Source organism: Chelonia mydas, chromosome 2 (genome assembly GCF_015237465.2).
Source record: "Chelonia mydas isolate rCheMyd1 chromosome 2, rCheMyd1.pri.v2, whole genome shotgun sequence".
NCBI classification, from domain to species: Eukaryota; Metazoa; Chordata; order Testudines; family Cheloniidae; genus Chelonia; species Chelonia mydas.
Genome location: NC_057850.1, coordinates 961,604 through 980,411, shown reverse-complemented (window position 1 = coordinate 980,411; position 18,808 = coordinate 961,604). Strand labels below are relative to the sequence as shown.

Sequence of the window (18,808 nt, the reverse complement as noted above, 5' to 3'; positions counted from 1 at the left end):
ATGGGAACTTGTCGGGGGAGTGGGTTGCATTGGCAGAGCTGAGCGGCAGAGGGTTGCGCAGCATTGGCCTGCACTGTTCTCGTCTATTTGATTTAGTTTCTCCAAGTGCACCCCTCCCTGAGCGATCCAATGCCATGCTAGTCTGTAGCTGGGGATACTGTGTCCCTCCCCTTTCAAGCACTAGACTCACTCACAAACACAGTGGTGTGTTGTTTTCAAAGTCCCCCTTCCCGCCTGACAGCTGCCCTCGAGCTGAGGTCTGTGAACTCTAGCCAGGAGCTGAGGAATCATGAGGCATATTTTCAGAAGGGTTTGTTTATTCAAAATTGGGTTTGCAACATGGACTTTTCAGTGGAGCAGCCAGAAATAAAGGGGCCTTTCCTGTCTGACAGGGCATTTCCAGACAGGTCTATCCCAGGCTCAGCTCCTCTTCTCCTTCCAACTCCTGAGCTCACTTTGCCAACGTTCTGCGCCTGCTTGAAGCCCGGGGGTTCCCAGGCGCTGACCAGCTCTCCTCTCTCAATAAAGGGAATGTTTAAACACCTGCAGAGGATGACGTGAGCAGAATGGATCTTTGTCTTAACTAACCCCGCCAAAGTGGCCTCTGCAGCTGTGTGATGGAAAATGGATTCAACCCCAGGACTTCTAAAGCTGCCACTGGATAAAGGGCAGCGTGTCAGTGCTCAGATCCAGATCAAGCCCTGAGCCAGGCAGAGAGCAGAGATCTTAGCAGAAGGGGAGGCAGCTTTGTTCCAGTAGGAAACCTGTGTCTCCCTATTACAGACCCTGGGACTCTCAGAAGCCAACGCTGTGCATTGGCTGTGGACAAACCCCGAGAGATTTGGGGAGCAGGAAAGAGGCCCAGAGTTGCCCTATTACCGTGACAGCGGCAGGATGCAGCACTATCAGTGTGGAAGGCAGTTTACGGGTTAACGACCTGATTAGTCCCTGGGCCCTCCCTCCACAGGAGGCCGGTCAGTCCCTGTCCCCATCCCCATCCAGGAGGCTAAACCACACCTGTCTGTGCTGGGATTAGGCCGGCCAGTCTTCGCAGCCCTAGTCTGTGGCAGTGCAGTGCCATCTGCAGGAAGCCATAATTCCTGAGCTCGTGCAAACTGACAGCTTTGAAACCACTCCTCCAGATTGCTGCACCTTAGAGACTAACCAATTTATTTGAGCATAAGCTTTCATGAGCTACAGCTCACTTCATCAGATGCATACTGTGGAAAGTACAGAAGATCTTTTTATACACACAAAGCATGAAAAAATGGATGTTTACCACTATAAAAGGTTTTCTCTCCCCCCACAAACCCACTCTCCTGCTGGTAATAGCTTATCTAAAGTGATCACTCTCCTTACAATGTGTATGATAATCAAGTTGGGCCATTTCCAGCACAAATCCAGGTTTTCTCCTCCCCCGCCCCCACAAACCCACTCTCCTGTTGGTAATAGCTTATCTAAAGTGATCACTCTCCTTACAATGTGTATGATAATCAAGGTGGGCCATTTCCAGCACAAATCCAGGGTTTAAAGTACAGAAGATCTATCTTCTGTACTTTAAACCCTGGATTTGTGCTGGAAATGGCCCACCTTGATTATCATAATAAGCTATTACCAGCAGGAGAGTGGGGTGGGGGGAGAGAAAACCTTTTGTAGTGGTAAACACCCATTTTTTCATGCTTTGTGTGTATAAAAAGATCTTCTGTACTTTCCACGGTATGCATCCGATGAAGTGAGCTGTAGCTCACGAAAGCTTATGCTCAAATAAATTGGTTAGTCTCTAAGGTGCCACAAGTACTCCTTTTCTTTTTGCGAATACAGACTAACACGGCTGTGTTAGAGAGCTTATTCCTTCACTCTCCCACTTCCCTGGTCCTTCTCACATGAACAGAGAGCAACAATACCCGAAGTCCGAAGGTGCAAACAATTCAATGTTTATTGGGGTGAACTTCCAGCAAGCTTAAATACAAGTTCCTTTTTCCTTATTTTCGAATCCCAACTTACTTCCTGTTTGCCCCTAATTTATATAGTAATATTCTTAGCTATACCTTAACCAATCATTCTACTGAAATTTAACTAACCAATCCTAACATATTGTAACGTGATTAGCTAACCAATTATATCCCACCACCTTAATTAGATTACACCCAGCAAAATTAATTATACAGCAGACAGAAACAATCACAGAACCAGACAGAGATTATACAGACAAACAATAGCAAAGTGGGAACTCTAATGACAAAACAATACAGAAGTGAGGATTTCACATCCCAGCTATTGATAAGTGAGTTCTTGCCAGACAGGATGCTATTAAACTAAGTTTCCTTTTACATTTTCTAGGCACTTCCCTTTCTCTGGAGGTGATAGGAATTATCAGGACAGGATTGTGTTCCTAACAGCCCAATAGCACCTTCTTTCAATGTGGCTAGTTTGGAATGTGAGGAGGTGACCGGTCGCTTCCTGGCTTATGGCTGCCTCTGCTGCTTAGCCAAAGGCCTTAGCCTAAGCACAAGGCCTCAGACTGTCACAGGGAGAGAAGGCCCTTACACCGGCAGACATTGATTTTGATTCTTTCTTTTATACCTCTAACTAGACAAGTAATAAGAATACCCCTAAATTCTTAAAGTACAGGCCTTTACAGACAGGCCTGAATATCTATATCCTAACAGGCTGTTACTCTGAAACCTGTCCAGATTGCTGGGAACTCTGCGCTCCTCCTCTCCCTGGGGATGCAGATAACCCGGAAGATGCCCTTACAGCCTGTGCTGAGAGCCTGAGAGCCTGAGAGCCTCTAAGCTGCAAGAGGTTACTGGGCTTTCCTCGGGAGTGAGCCCACACGTGAAATTATTGCAGATGCTCAGGGCTGGAGCGCACCATACCTCAAGGTGCCAGCAGCATGCCAGGGGCACCCGGACTGAGGCCAGCACTGCAGGCACTTCAGCAGCTTGGGCTTGTAGGTCCTAGCCCTGGTGGGTGCCAATAACCACTCAAAGCCAAGGCTCAAGGAAAGGTTTGTACTAGGGCTGGCAGGACAGGGGAAATCCTGCAGAAGCGTAGACAGTTACAGTGCATGGTGAGCAGCGGTGGGGCCTGTTTGGGGCCGGTCCAACCTGAGAGTCAGGGCTTCTCAGGTCTAGTGTCTGGGCTGCCCTTCCCAGGCCTGTGTCTGTCCAGGCCTGCAGGAGCTGGCAGGTTCCAGGCCAGGCTCAGTTCGTGTCTCTCACTGGGGGCCTCTGTACCGCTCCCTGCCCAGCCGCTGCTGCTCCCCCTAGGTCCCATGCACCCAGGGCCACGGCTGGGCTTTCCCAGGCCAGCCTCGTCTTTGAGCCTCCGCCCTCTGTCCGGGCACTTTTCAAACAACAGGCAGACCAGACAAGCTGCAGCTCAGAGAGAGCCCCGATTGGCCCACTTCCCGATTGGTCCCTCCCCTGCATCCGCAGCTGATGGGCCCATTCCCCTGCAAGCCCCAGCTGCCGGACCCTGCCCTCCCAAGCCCCAGCTCCCAGCCCTGGCGAGGGTCTCTGCCGAGGGGAGGCACTGTCTCTGCATCCTGGGCTTGTGCCAGCCGCCCTGCCACCGTGGGAGAGAGCAACACTGCCCCCCGCCTCCAGCGAGTACCCCACCGCAGGCACCCCTCCAGCTCCCCCAACTGCAGCCACCCCCCCGACCAGAAATATGGGAGCCCTACAGACAGACCTGCCCCAGCTGCCATGGCCGGCGCTCCCGGCCCATCCCAGGCATGACTCTGTGCAGTCCCAGGAGCCCCTCTGCAGCTCCTGGCCAGCCGGGGTGTGGCTGCTGCTTCCCACAGGCCCCGTCACTGCCTGGCTCAAGGTCTTTCCTCCTGCCTGGCCAGGGCAACGGAAAGTGCCCTAGGGAGGAGGCTGCTGGGCACCGTAGTGCCCTGGCCAGAAGTGCTGGACAGGCCCTGGGCCGGGAGGAGGGGCTGTGCAGTGGGGAGGGAGCTGATGGGACTCATAGGCTCCTGCTCAGCGGGTTCATTACCACTGTCACTACTCTTGGGTCTTTCTCTCTGAAACCCCAGAGCCCGGCTGGGGACAGGTCGGTGGCTTACTGGTGATCCGCAAAGACACCACACCTGGCTACCTACACTGCTCTTTTGGCTGGCTTCTGGGGGCCTCGAAAGCACAGCCCACGGTGAGCAGCACGGGCAGCCTGGCCTCTTCTTTGCCCTGTTCCCATAGAACAGGCTGTGTGCGGAGGCCTCGAGCCGTCCCTGGGGCTCCTAGGGGCACTGCCACACCTGTGAAATTCTCCCGCGCACCGCTGTGTCCCCGTGGGAGAGACAGGGCTGGACTTGGGACCGTCACATGCCACGAAACGGCTTGAACAGGGGGCTCTGGTAGGGTTCCCAACCCTCCTGATTTCGCTGGGAGTCTCCCAGAATCGGGCAGGCTCTTTACCTGCCTTGGCTCCGTGCCACTCCTGGAAGCGGCTGGCACGTCCCTGCAACCCCTGAGGGGTGGGGGCAGGTGTCTCCGCACGCTGCCTGCACCTCGAGCACCAACTCCGCAGCTCCCATTGGCTGGGAACTGCAGCCAATGGGAGCTGCGGGGGTGGCACTTGCAGGCTCAGGCAGCACACGGAGACCCCTCCGCGCCCCCCTTACCCCCCGACAGGGACATAGCGGCCGCGTCCAGGAGTGGTGCGGGGCCAGGGCAGGCAGGGAGCCTGCCTTAGCTCCACTGTGCCACCACCCGGACACCGCCCGAGGTAAGCACTGCCCGGCCGGAGCCTGCACTCCATCCTGCACCCCAACCCCCTGCCCCAGCCTGGAGCCCCTTCCTGCACCCAAACTCCCTCCCAGAGCCCACAGCCCCTCCTGCACCCCAACCCCCTGCCCCAGCCTGGAGCCCCTTCCTGCACACAAACTCCCTCCCAGAGCCCACAGCCCCTCCTGCACCCCAACCCCCTGCCCCAGCCTGGAGCCACTTCCTGTACCCAAACTCCCTCCCAGAGCCCACAGCCCCTCCTGCACCCCAACCCCCTGCCCCAGCCTGGAGCCCCTTCCTGCACCCAAACTCCCTCCCAGAGCCCACAGCCCCTCCTGCACCCCAACCCCCTGCCCCAGCCTGGAGCCCCTTCCTGTACCCAAACTCCCTCCCAGAGCCCACAGCCCCTCCTGCACCCCAACCCCCTGCCCCAGCCTGGAGCCCCTTCCTGTACCCAAACTCCCTCCCAGAGCCCACAGCCCCTCCTGCACCCCAACCCCCTGCCCCAGCCTGGAGCCCCTTCCTGCACACAAACTCCCTCCCAGAGCCCACAGCCCCTCCTGCACCCCAACCCCCTGCCCCAGCCTGGAGCCCCTTCCTGCACACAAACTCCCTCCCAGAGCCCACAGCCCCTCCTGCACCCCAACCCCCTGCCCCGGCCTGGAGCCCCTTCCTGCACACAAACTCCCTCCCAGAGCCCACAGCCCCTCCTGCACCCCAACCCCCTGCCCCAGCTTGGAGCCCCTTCCTGCACACAACCTCCCTCCCAGAGCCCACAGCCCCTTCTGCACCCCAACCCCCTGCCCCAGCCTGGAGCCCCTTCCTGCACCCAAACTCCCTCCCAGAGCCCACAGCCCCTCCTGCACCCCAACCCCCTGCCCCAGCCTGGAGCCCCTTCCTGCACCCAAACTCCCTTCCAGAGCCCACAGCCCCTCCTGCACCCCAACCCCCTGCCCCAGCCTGGAGCCCCCTCCTGCACCCAAACTCCCTCCCAGAGCCCACAGCCCCTCCTGCACCCCAACCCCCTGCCCCAGCCTGGAGCCCCTTCCTGGACCCAAACTCCCTTCCAGAGCCCACAGCCCCTCCTGCACCCCAACCCCCTGCCCCGGCCTGGAGCCCCTTCCTGCACCCAAACTCCCTCCCAGAGCCCACAGCCCCTCCTGCACCCCAACCCCCTGCCCCAGCCTGGAGCCCCTTCCTGCACCCAAACTCCCTTCCAGAGCCCACAGCCCCTCCTGCACCCCAACCCCCTGCCCCAGCCTGGAGCCCCTTCCTGCACCCAAACTCCCTCCCAGAGCCCACAGCCCCTCCTGCACCCCAACCCCCTGCCCCAGCCTGGAGCCCCTTCCTGTACCCAAACTCCCTTCCAGAGCCCACAGCCCCTCCTGCACCCCAACCCCCTGCCCCAGCCTGGAGCCCCCTCCTGCACCCAAACTCCCTCCCAGAGCCCACAGCCCCTCCTGCACCCCAACCCCCTGCCCCAGCCTGGAGCCCCTTCCTGCACACAAACTCCCTCCCAGAGCCCACAGCCCCTCCTGCACCCCAACCCCCTGCCCCAGCCTGGAGCCCCTTCCTGTACCCAAACTCCCTCCCAGAGCCCACAGCCCCTCCTGCACCCCAACCCCCTGCCCCAGCCTGGAGCCCCCTCCTGTACCCAAACTCCCTCCCAGAGCCCACAGCCCCTCCTGCACCCCAACCCCCTGCCCCAGCTTGGAGCCCCTTCCTGTACCCAAACTCCCTCCCAGAGCCCACAGCCCCTCCTGCACCCCAACCCCCTGCCCCAGCCTGGAGCCCCTTCCTGCACCCAAACTCCCTCCCAGAGCCCACAGCCCCTCCTGCACCCCAACCCCCTGCCCCAGCCTGGAGCCCCTTCCTGCACACAAACTCCCTCCCAGAGCCCACAGCCCCTTCTGCACCCCAACCCCCTGCCCCAGCCTGGAGCCCCTTCCTGCACCCAAACTCCCTCCCAGAGCCCACAGCCCCTCCTGCACCCCAACCCCCTGCCCCAGCCTGGAGCCCCTTCCTGCACCCAAACTCCCTCCCAGAGCCCACAGCCCCTCCTGCACCCCAACCCCCTGCCCCAGCCTGGAGCCCCTTCCTGCACCCAAACTCCCTCCCAGAGCCCACAGCCCCTCCTGCACCCCAACCCCCTGCCCCAGCCTGGAGCCCCTTCCTGCACCCAAACTCCCTTACAGAGCCCACAGCCCCTCCTGCACCCCAACCCCCTGCCCCAGCCTGGAGCCCCTTCCTGCACACAAACTCCCTCCCAGAGCCCACAGCCCCTCCTGCACCCCAACCCCCTGCCCCAGCCTGGAGCCCCCTCCTGCACACAAACTCCCTCCCAGAGCCCACAGCCCCTTCTGCACCCCAACCCCCTGCCCCAGCCTGGAGCCCCTTCCTGCACACAAACTCCCTCCCAGAGCCCACAGCCCCTCCTGCACCCCAACCCCCTGCCCCAGCCTGGAGCCCCTTCCTGCACCCAAACTCCCTTACAGAGCCCACAGCCCCTCCTGCACCCCAACCCCCTGCCCCAGCCTGGAGCCCCCTCCTGTACCCAAACTCCCTCCCAGAGCCCACAGCCCCTCCTGCACCCCAACCCCCTGCCCCAGCCTGGAGCCCCTTCCTGCACACAAACTCCCTCCCAGAGCCCACAGCCCCTCCTGCACCCCAACCCCCTGCCCCAGCCTGGAGCCCCTTCCTGCACACAAACTCCCTCCCAGAGCCCACAGCCCCTCCTGCACCCCAACCCCCTGCCCCAGCCTGGAGCCCCCTCCTGCACACAAACTCCCTTCCAGAGCCCACAGCCCCTCCTGCACCCCAACCCCCTGCCCCAGCCTGGAGCCCCCTCCTGCACACAACCTCCCTCCCAGAGCCCACAGCCCCTCCTGCACCCCAACCCCCTGCCCCAGCCTGGAGCCCCTTCCTGTACCCAAACTCCCTTCCAGAGCCCACAGCCCCTCCTGCACCCCAACCCCCTGCCCCAGCCTGGAGCCCCCTCCTGCACCCAAACTCCCTCCCAGAGCCCACAGCCCCTCCTGCACCCCAACCCCCTGCCCCAGCCTGGAGCCCCTTCCTGCACACAAACTCCCTCCCAGAGCCCACAGCCCCTCCTGCACCCCAACCCCCTGCCCCAGCCTGGAGCCCCTTCCTGCACCCAAACTCCCTCCCAGAGCCCACAGCCCCTCCTGCACCCCAACCCCCTGCCCCAGCCTGGAGCCCCTTCCTGCACACAAACTCCCTCCCAGAGCCCACAGCCCCTCCTGCACCCCAACCCCCTGCCCCAGCCTGGAGCCCCTTCCTGCACACAACCTCCCTCCCAGAGCTTGCACCCTGCATCCCTTCCTGCAACCCAGCCCTCTGCCCCAGGCTCAGCCTGGAGCCCCCTCCCACACTCCGAACCCCTTGGCCCCAGCCCAGAGCCCCCAACCCCTCCTGCACCCCAACCCCCTGCCCCAGCCAGGTGAAAGTGAGGGAGGATGGGGGAGAGCAAGCGAGGGAGAATGGAGTGAGTGGGGTGGGGCCTCAGAGATGGGGGCTTGGGGCTCCCTCCTCTTGGCCAGCCAACTCCCCCAAAACTGGAAACCCCTCCAGCCGTGTCCCCTAGCCTCCCTGCAGCTCCCCCCCGCCACCCAGCCTTTGTCCAGTTTCCCGGGCAGAAGGTATCACCTTGCCCCAGCCCCCCTCCTGGCTCAGGTTACAGGCTCAGGTATCTTCCCTCCGGTGAAGTCTCCCATCCCCAATGAAACTCCCCTGCAACATCCCCAGATCAATCCTCCCCACTCCCTGCTCGTCACGCCCTCCCCTTCCCCCGCGCTGGCCAGGCAACGGCTCTCATGGGTCCCCCAGGGGCGTCTTTTCTCTTGGGGCACCGCCCCCTTGCCCAGGGTGGGTGCAACCTCCAGAATTGCTGAGCACCGGCCTTTCTGAAGACTGCAGCTCTGAGCGCCCGGCCTGTGGTGTGAGCGTGCCAGGGATGCCTATTGCCTCTGCTGCCTGGTTCTTCCCGGGTGCGCCCCAAAGAGCTCCCCCCAGCCAGGCCGAGCAGGGAACGAGAGCAGGGTTTTAAGGAAAGGTTGAAGGCAGCTCTGTTCCAGGCCAAGGCGGGGAAGCAGCTTCAGGCACTATGACGGGTTCGGTCACAGAGACCCCCTTGGGACTGTCACCTGATGTGCTGAAACTACCTCTGAGCCGGTTTTCCCTGTCACAGAATCATAGAATCATAGAATAACAGAGTTGGAAGGGACCTCTGGAGGCCATCTAGTCCAACCCCCTGCCCAGAGCAGGACCAATCCCAACTAAATCATCCCAGCCAGGGCTTTGTCAAGCCTGACCTTAAAAACTTCTAAGGAAGGAGATTCTACCACCTCCCTAGGTAACGCATTCCAGTGCTTCACCACCCTCCTAGTGAAAAAGTTTTTCCTAATATCCAACCTAAATCTCCCCCACTGCAACTTGAGACCATTACTCCTTGTCCTGTCATCTGCTATCACTGAGAATAGTCTAGATCCATCCTCTTTGGATCCACCTTTCAGGTAGTTAAAAGCAGCTATCAAATCCCCCCTCATTCTTCTCTTCCGTAGACTAAACAATCCCAGTTCCCTCAGCCTCTCCTCATAAGTCATGTGTTCCAGACCCCTAATAATTTTTGTTGCCCTTCGCTGGACTCTCTCCAATTTCTCCACATCCTTCTTGTAGTGTGGGGCCCAAAACTGGACACAGTATTCCAGATGAGGCCTCACCAATGTCAAATAGAGGGGAATGATCACGTCCCTCGATCTGCTGGCAATGCCCCTACTTATACAGCCCAAAATGCCATTGGCCTTCTTGGCAACAAGGGCACACTCTTGACTCATATCCAGCTTCTCGTCCACTGTCACCCCTAGGTCCTTCTCCACAGAACTGCTGCCGAGCCATTCAGTCCCTAGTCTGTAGCGGTGCATGGGATTCTTCTGTCCTAAGTGCAGGACTCTGCACTTGTCCTTGTTGAACCCCATCAGATTTCTTTTGGCCCAATCCTCCAATTTGTCTAGGTCCCTCTGTATCCTATCCCTACCCTCCAGCGTATCTACCTCTCCTCCCAGTTTAGTGTCATCCGCAAACTTGCTGAGGGTGCAATCCACACCATCCTCCAGATCATTAATGAAGATATTGAACAAAACCAGCCCCAGGACCGACCCTTGGGGCACTCCGCTAGATACCGGCTGCCAACTAGACATGGAGCCATTGATCACTACCCGTTGAGCCTGACAATCTAGCCAACTTTCTACCCACCTTGTAGTGCATCCATCCAGCCCATACTTCTTTAACTTCCTGACAAGAATACGTGTCAAAAGCTTTGCTAAAGTCGAGGAATAACAGGTCCACTGCTTTCCCTTCATCCACAGAACCAGTTATCTCATCATAGAAGGCAATTAGACTAGTCAGGCATGACTTTCCCTTGGTGAATCCATGCTGACTGGTCCTGATCACTTTCCTCTCCTCTAAGTGCTTCAGAATTGATTCCTTGAAGACATGCTCCATGATTTTTCCGGGGACTGAGGTGAGGCTGACCAGCCTGTAGTTCCCAGGATCCTCCTTCTTCCCTTTTTTAAAGATTTGCACTACATTAGGCTTTTTCCAGTCATCCTGGACTTCTCCCGATCGCCATGAGTTTTCAAAGATAATGGCCAATGGCTCTGCAATCACATCTGCCAATTCCTTTAGCACTCTCGGATGCAACGCATCCGGCCCCATGGACTTGTGCATGTCCAGTTTTTCTAAATAGTCCCGAACCACTTCTTCCTTCACAGAGGGCTGGCCACCTCCTCCCCATGCTGTGCTGCCCAGTGCAGTAGTCTGGGAGCTGACCTTGTTCGTGAAGACAGAGGCAAAAAAAGCATTGAGTATCATAGAATCATAGAATATCAGGGTTGGAAGGGACCCCAGAAGGTCATCTAGTCCAACCCCTGCTCGAAGCAGTACCAATTCCCAGTTAAATCATCCCAGCCAGGGCTTTGTCAAGCCTGACCTTAAAAACCTCTAAGGAAGGAGATTCTACCACCTCCCTAGGTAACGCATTCCAGTGTTTCACCACCCTCTTAGTGAAAAAGTTTTTCCTAATATCCAATCTAAACCTCCCCCATTGCAACTTGAGACCATTACTCCTCGTTCTGTCATCTGCTACCATTGAGAACAGTCTAGAGCCATCCTCTTTGGAACCCCCTTTCAGGTAGCTGAAAGCAGCTATCAAATCCCCCCTCATTCTTCTCTTCTGCAGACTAAACAATCCCAGTTCCCTCAGCCTCTCCTCATAAGTCATGTGCTCTAGACCCCTAATCATTTTTGTTGCCCTTCGCTGGACTCTCTCCAATTTATCCACATCCTTCTTGTAGTGTGGGGCCCAAAACTGGACACAGTACTCCAGATGAGGCCTCACCAGTGTCGAATAGAGGGGAACGATCACGTCCCTCGATCTGCTTGCTATGCCCCTACTTATACATCCCAAAATGCCATTGGCCTTCTTGGCAACAAGGGCACACTGCTGACTCATATCCAGCTTCTCGTCCACTGTCACCCCTAGGTCCTTTTCCGCAGAACTGCTGCCTAGCCATTCGGTCCCTAGTCTGTAGCGGTGCATTGGATTCTTCCATCCTAAGTGCAGGACCCTGCACTTATCCTTATTGAACCTCATCAGATTTCTTTTGGCCCAATCCTCCAATTTGTCTAGGTCCTTCTGTATCCTATCCCTCCCCTCCAGCGTATCTACCACTCCTCCCAGTTTAGTATCATCTGCAAATTTGCTGAGAGTGCAATCCACACCATCCTCCAGATCATTTATGAAGATATTGAACAAAACCGGCCCCAGGACCGACCCCTGGGGCACTCCACTTGACACCGGCTGCCAACTAGACATGGAGCCATTGATCACTACCCGTTGAGCCCGACAATCTAGCCAGCTTTCTACCCACCTTATAGTGCATTCATCCAGCCCATACTTCCTTAACTTGCTGACAAGAATACTGTGGGAGACCGTGTCAAAAGCTTTGCTAAAGTCAAGAAACAATACATCCACTGCTTTCCCTTCATCCACAGAACCAGTAATCTCATCATAAAAGGCGATTAGATTAGTCAGGCATGACCTTCCCTTGGTGAATCCATGCTGACTGTTCCTGATCACTTTCCTCTCATGTAAGTGCTTCAGGATTGATTCTTTGAGGACCTGCTCCATGATTTTTCCAGGGACTGAGGTGAGGCTGACTGGCCTGTAGTTCCCAGGATCCTCCTTCTTCCCTTTTTTAAAGATTTGCACTACATTAGCCTTTTTCCAGTCATCCGGGACTTCCCCCGTTCGCCACGAGTTTTCAAAGATAATGGCCAAGGGCTCTGCAATCACAGCCGCCAATTCCTTTACATTAGCTTTTTCCACATCTTCTGTCACTAGGTTGCCTCCCTCATTCAGTAAGGGGCCCACACTATCCTTGACTTTCTTCTTATTGCCAACATATCTGAAGAAACCCTTTTTGTTACTCTTAACATCCCTCGCTAGCTGCAACTCCAGGTGTGATTTAGCCTTCCTGATTTCACTCCTGCATGCCTGAGCAATATTTTTATACTCATCCCTGGTCATTTGTCCAATCTTCCACTTCTTGTAAGCCTCTTTTTTGTGTTTAAGATCAGCAAGGATTTCACTGTGAAGCCAAGCTAGTCGCCTGCCATATTTACTATTCTTTCTACACATCGGGATGGTTTGTCCCTGTAACCTCAATAAGGATTCTTTAAAATACAGCCAGCTCTCCTGGACTCCTTTCCCCCTCATGTTATTCTCCCAGGGGATCTTGCCCATCAGTTCCCTGAGGGAGTCAAAGTCTGCTTTTCTGAAGTCCAGGGTCTGTATTCTGCTGCTTTCCTTTCTTCCTTGTGTCAGGATCCTGAACTCGACCATCTCATGGTCACTGCCTCCCAGGTTCCCATCCACTTTTGCTTCCCCTACTAATTCTTCCCCGTTTGTGAGCAGCACGTCAAGAAGAGCTCAGCCCCTAGTTGGTTCCTCCAGCACTTGCACCAGGAAATTGTCCCCTACAGTTTCCAAAAACTTCCTGGATTGTCTGTGCACCGCTGTATTGCTCTCCCAGCAGATATCAGGATGATTGAAGTCGCCCATGAGAACCAGGGCATGCGATCTAGTAGCTTCTGCGAGTTGCCGGAAGAAAGCCTCGTCCACCTCATCCCCCTGGTCCGGTGGTCTATAGCAGACTCCCACCACGACATCACCCTTGTTGCTCACACTTCTAAACTTAATCCAGAGACTCTCAGGTTTTTCTGCAGTTTCAAACTTGAGCTCTGAGCAGTCATACTGCTCCCTTACACACAGTGCAACTCCCCCACCTTTTCTGGCCTCCCTGACGCCTGCCAGCTTGGGACTCCAGACCCCTGCCTTGTTGAGCCAGACACGCCAGCCTGCTGCAAACACAGACCCAGGGTCTGAACCACGTCCCCAAAGCTGCAGGGTTTAACTGAAAACCACTCAGCAGGTACTCCTGTCCCTAGCACCCAGACACCCAGCTCCCAATGGTATCCAAACCCCAAATAAATCCATTTTACTCTGTATAAAGCTTATACAGGGTAAACTCATAAATTGTCTGTCCTTGATAACACTGATAGAGAGATATGCACAGCTGTTTGCTCCCCCCAGGTATTAATCACTTACTCTGGATTGATTAATTAATAAACAAAAGTGATTTATTAAGAATAAAAAGCAGGATTTAAGTGGTTCCAAGTGATAACAAACAGAACAAAAAGAAAAGGATGCTCACGAAAGCTGATGCTCAAATAAATTTGTTAGTCTCTAAGGTGCCACAAGTCCTCCTTTTCTTTTTGTGGATACAGACTAATACGGCTGCTACTCTGAAACCAGACAGAACAAAGTAAGTCACCAAGTAAAATAAAGCAAAACCATGCAAGTCTAAGCCTAATACATTTAAGAAACTGAATACAGGTAAATCTAACCCTCCGAGATGTTCCAATAAGCTTCTTTCACAGACTAGAGTCTTCCTAGTCTGGGCCCAATCCTTTCCCCTGGTACAGTCCTTGTTAGTTCCAACTCAGGTGGTAACTTGGGGATTTCTCATAACTGGCAGCCCCCTTGTTCTGTTCCACCCCCTTTTATAGCTTTGGCACAAGGTGGGAATCCTTTGTCTCTCTCTCTCTGGGTTCCCACCCTTCCCTCTAAATGGAAAAGCACCAGGTTTAAGATGGATTCCAGTTCCAGGTGACATGGTCACATGTCACTGTAAGACCTCATTCTCCATTCTTTCAGGGTTGGCCTGCAGGTTACCAGGAAGGTTTGCGAGTAAACAGAGCCATTTACAACCAATTGTCCTGGTTAACGGGAGCCATCAAGATTCCAAGCCATTATTGATGGCCCACACTTTGCATAGTTACAATAGGCCCTCAGAGTAATACTTCATATTTCTAGTTTCAGATACAAGAATGATACATTTAAACAAATGGGATGACCACACTCAGTAGATTATAAGCTTTGTAATGATACCTTACAAGAGACCTTTTGCATGAAGCATATTCTAGTTACCTCATATTCACACTCATTAGCATATTTCCATAAAATATGGCAGTGCATATGGAGTGCAGTGTCACACCCTCCTCCTGAACTTACTGCCAGAGCCTTGGACACTGTCCATGGTGGCGGCAGTCCATGTAAAATCCCGGTTTGTCTCTGGTTACACACCCTCCCAGCCCCTCTAAACCCTACAATGTCACTCAGAGGTGTCCTAGCAAGGTGCAGGGTTCCTGGTCCCCTGGTGCCTGAAAACAGGTTGGGGTGTAGTATTGCTAACAGAACGCAGACAACAACATCTGTTCAAGTGTAGGAGTCTTGGCATTTAGCCACCAATGCTATGAGGCGGTGTGCCTCAGTTTCCCCTTCCACACGGCAGTGTTGGCCTGTTATGCTTTTGATGCTGTGCCAAGCTCTAAGCCTGTTTACAGGTAGAAACTCAAAAGCAACATGCTTGTGGGACATTCCTGTGTCCCCCAAAAAGGAAGGTGACCCCGATCCAGCTGTGGGCTCACAGCTACCAGCTGTGACAGACCCTTCACTGGCCAGCAAAATCCCCCCCAGCCCTTTCATTCAGATTGGGCTTGCTTCCAGCTACAGAGTCCTTGGGGTCTGCTCCCACCGCAGCAGTCGTCAGGAACCCAACTTCCAGTGGGGGAGGTTTAGGTTGGATATTAGGAAAAACTTTTTCACTAGGAGGGTGGTGAAGCACTGGAATGGGTTACCTGGGGAGGTGGTTGTCACGGACTGTGGGGGAGTCCAGGCCCTGCACCCCTCTTCCTGGGATTCACTGAGACTCTCAGCCAGCCAGTAAAACAGAAGGTTTTTTGGACACTGGAACACAGTCTCAAACAGAGCTCGTGGTAACAACCAGGACCCCTCAGTCAAGTCCTTCTGGGGAGCAGGGAGCTTAGACCCCAGCCCTGGGGTTCCCTGCGTTCCACCACCCAGCACAAAACTGAAACCAACTCCCCCCCATCAGCAGGCTCTCTCCTGCAGCCTTTGTCCACATTCTCGGGAAGAGGTGTTACCTACCCCTCCCCTGGCTCAGGTGACAGGCTCTCAGGTCTCCCATCCCCAGTGAAACTCCCCTGCCACATTCCCAGGTCAACACTCCCCCCCTCCCTGCTGCCTCACAGTGGCGGAATCTCCTTCCTTTGAGGTTTTTAAGGTCAGTCTTGAGGAAGCCCTGGCTGGAATGATTTAGTTGGGGATTGGCCTTGCTTTGAGCAGGGGGTTGGATTAGATGACCTCCTGAGGTCCCTTCCAACCCTGATATAATATGATTCTGTGATCTCCAGAATACATGTCCCTGTGCAGCCCAGGGCAGGACCTGTCCCCTGCTGACCTGCAACTTCCTGGCAGTGAGAAGCTGGGAAGGCCTCCCTGTTACAAGGTGGAGCATCCCCCTCCCCCAGGGAGATGATCACAGGACAGGAGCTGGCTTTATCCATCTCTTCCCCCAGGAACTTGCCTAGAGTCATGGGGCTACAGGAACTGGTTATGACCATCCCTGCTGCGACCAAGGAATTAAAGAGACACTCCCCTATTTCTCCAGCAACACTTGTGACTTTACCCTCCCCTCTGGGGCATTCAGCACAAGATTCCTTCTTGCTGCTCACAAACCCTGGGACAGATTCTGCCACATCGAAAAAGTCATTCCCCAGTAGAAACAGTGCAAAATTGTGGGCCACCACTGCAGTACTCGGCGCAGCCTGCAAATCACCAGTTTCCACCTGCATCGTAGCTCAAGGTGCAAGGACTTTGTAACCTCCCACCAGTTCTAGTTCTGCCATTTTCCCTGGTAACAAATCCTTCTCCCAGATCAGCTCCCTCCTGACCACAGGAATCTCTGCACCCCGTGCCTAAAACCTTGGAGCACTTTGCCATGAAGCTTAACAGCATCCATGTGCTCACTGCTCGGTCACGTTGAAGCAAATTATGTTGGGCCGGCGCGGGGAACGCTGGGATTGGCGCCCAGGGCGGGGCCGGCGCGGGGAACGCTGGGATCGGCGCCCGGTGCGGGGCCGGCGCGGGGAACGCTGGGATTGGCGCCCGGGGCGGGGCCGGCGCGGGGAACGCTGGGATCGGCGCCCGGGGCGGGGCCGGCGTGGGGAACGCTGGGATTGGCGCCCGGGGCGGGGCCGGCGCGGGGAACGCTGGGATTGGCGCCCGGTGCGGGGCCGGCGTGGGGAACGCTGGGATCGGCGCCCGGGGCGGGGCCGGCGCGGGGTACGCTGGGATCGGCGCCCGGGGCGGGGCCGGCGCGGGGTACGCTGGGATCGGCGCCCGGTGCAGGGCCGGCGCGGGGAACGCTGGGATTGGCGCCCAGGGCGGGGCCGGCGTGGGGAACGCTGGGATCGGCGCCCGGTGCGGGGCCGGCGCAGGGAACGCTGGGATCGGCGCCCGGTGCGGGGCCAGCACGGGGAACGCTGGGATTGGCGCCCGGGGCGGGGCCGGTGCGGGGAACGCTGGGATTGGCGCCCAGGGCGGGGCCGGCGCGAGGAACGCTGGGATCGGCGCCCGGTGCGGGGCCGGCGCAGGGAACGCTGGGATCGGTGCCCGGTGCGGGGCCAGCGCGGGGAACGCTGGGATTGGCGACCGGGGCGGGGCCGGCGCGGGGAACGCTGGGATTGGCGTCTGGGGCGGGGCCGGCGCGGGGAACGCTGGGATCGGCGCCCGGGGCGGGGCCGGCGCGGGGAACGCTGGGATCGGTGCCCGGTGCGGGGCCAGCACGGGGAACGCTGGGATTGGCGCCCGGGGCGGGGCCGGCGCAGGGAACGCTGGGATCGGCGCCCGGGGCGGGGCCGGCGCGGGGAACGCTGGGATCGGCGCCCGGTGCAGGGCCAGCGCGGGGAACGCTGGGATTGGCGTCTGGGGCGGGGCCGGCGCGGGGAACGCTGGGATTGGCGCCCGGGGCGGGGCCGGCGCGGGGAACGCTGGGATTGGCGCCCGGGGCGGGGCCGGCGCGGGGAACGCTGGGATTGGCGCCTGGGGCGGGGCCGGCGCGGGGAACGCTGGGATCGGCGCCCGGGGCGGGGCCGGCGCGGGGAACGCTGGGATTGGGTTATCACGTACTGGATCCCCACTGTGCTGATCCACATATCGTTCCCCTGAAAGGTGTGCTCTTACCCCTGACAGCTGGCGTCTGAGCCTTGGGACAGGAGGGCCCCCCATGCCCATGGGCTGGGTTTGCCAGCTCTTAGGCTGCAGAAATTGCCCTTGGAGCTGAAATTTGTCCTGGTCGCTCATGAGCTTGCCGCCCTTGATTAACTGCATGAGGCCCAGGCCCCACTGCCTGGAAATGAGGGGACACGTTTGCATCTGAATTTGCGACAGGGACAGCTGGACCCTGTATCCAGCTGTGGGAAGCAGGCCTGGCGGGAGTGACAGGGACACAGAAAGGACGGGGGCCGGCAGCCAACCCGGTCAGCAGTGGAACGGACCCTCGCGTTCCTGTGATTGCTTCTTGTCTGCGGTCCCTGTGTGCAGCTCGTCAGGACAGGCCCTGCTGTGCTGGGCGCCCACCCACCTGTATGAGAGGCAGAGGCTACTGTCCCAATACCTAGAGTCTCTGTCTGCGCAGCTCCGTGGCCACTGCTGCTGCTGGCTCGGGTCTGGGGAGCTGCAAAGAGGAACAGTCTCCTGCCGGGAACCTGGGAAAGCAAATTCAGAGCATTTTCCGAACAGCCGGGAAAGGGTTAAATGGAGCAGCTACTGGCTGGGCAGGGTGCTGGAGTCCCTGCAGAACAGGATAGGGACAGGTTGGTTGGGTCCCTCCCCTCCCAGGCCTGCACTGCCCAGATGGATGCATGAGAGAGGCAGCCAGGCCCCAGTTCTCAGGAATCCCATGCAGGGGGTGGGGTGTTCTGTTTCCCTGAGCGTTCAGAGTTGTGAAATCTTGTTTCCTGGAGCCAGGGAGTGACAGGAGTTTGTTCTCTGTCTGCCCACGCCTCTCCCAAGCCCCTCAGCTGAGCCCTAGACCCTGCTGGAGGAGGAAAAAGGGGGTGGGTTGTTTTTTGGGGGGGGGATTGCACTTAATTAAGTGGGGTTCAAACCGGAAAGCAGCAGGTACACACAGGCTTTAACAGCTTTACCTGCTAAAGCTGCCGGCCACCAGCTCACCTGTCTCAGGCTTTGTCTGCACTGGAGCTTCGTCGGCAACATTTCTGTGGTTCAGGGTGTTTGGCCGACAGAGAGCGGCGGTGTGAGTCGAGCTTCGTCGCTCCTGCCACTCGAGGGGGTGGAAGTGTTTTGTCGGCGGGAGAGCTTTCTCTGGCCGACAGACAGCAGCTGCACCGCGCCCCTTGTAGCTGCACGGCTGTAGCCGCAGAGCTGTCGCTAAAAGCTGCATCGTGTAGACAAGCCTAACAGTGTCACCCCCACGCTGCACGAGAGACCTGACTCCCCAAAGCATCAGCACGCGCGGCACTGAACTCTCCTGAACATCAGGCCAGGCATGTCCCAACAGCGGCGGGGGGGGGGGGGGCGCTGAATATCTGGCCAGGCATGTCCCGATGTG

At 57.3% G+C, this 18,808-nt stretch overlaps 1 protein-coding gene across 1 annotated transcript in view; it reads left to right on the top strand.

Annotated features, from left to right (window-relative positions):
* Window positions 1-17,383, top strand: part of EPPK1 (epiplakin 1) — a 40,808-nt gene extending 23,425 nt beyond the window's left edge. Inside the window, exon 3 of the mRNA XM_037892100.1 lies at window positions 16,268-17,383. Within this exon, the coding sequence (XP_037748028.1) occupies window positions 16,268-17,383 (1,116 nt within the window). The remainder of the gene's footprint in view (window positions 1-16,267) is intronic.
* Window positions 17,384-18,808: the final 1,425 nt, after the last annotated feature.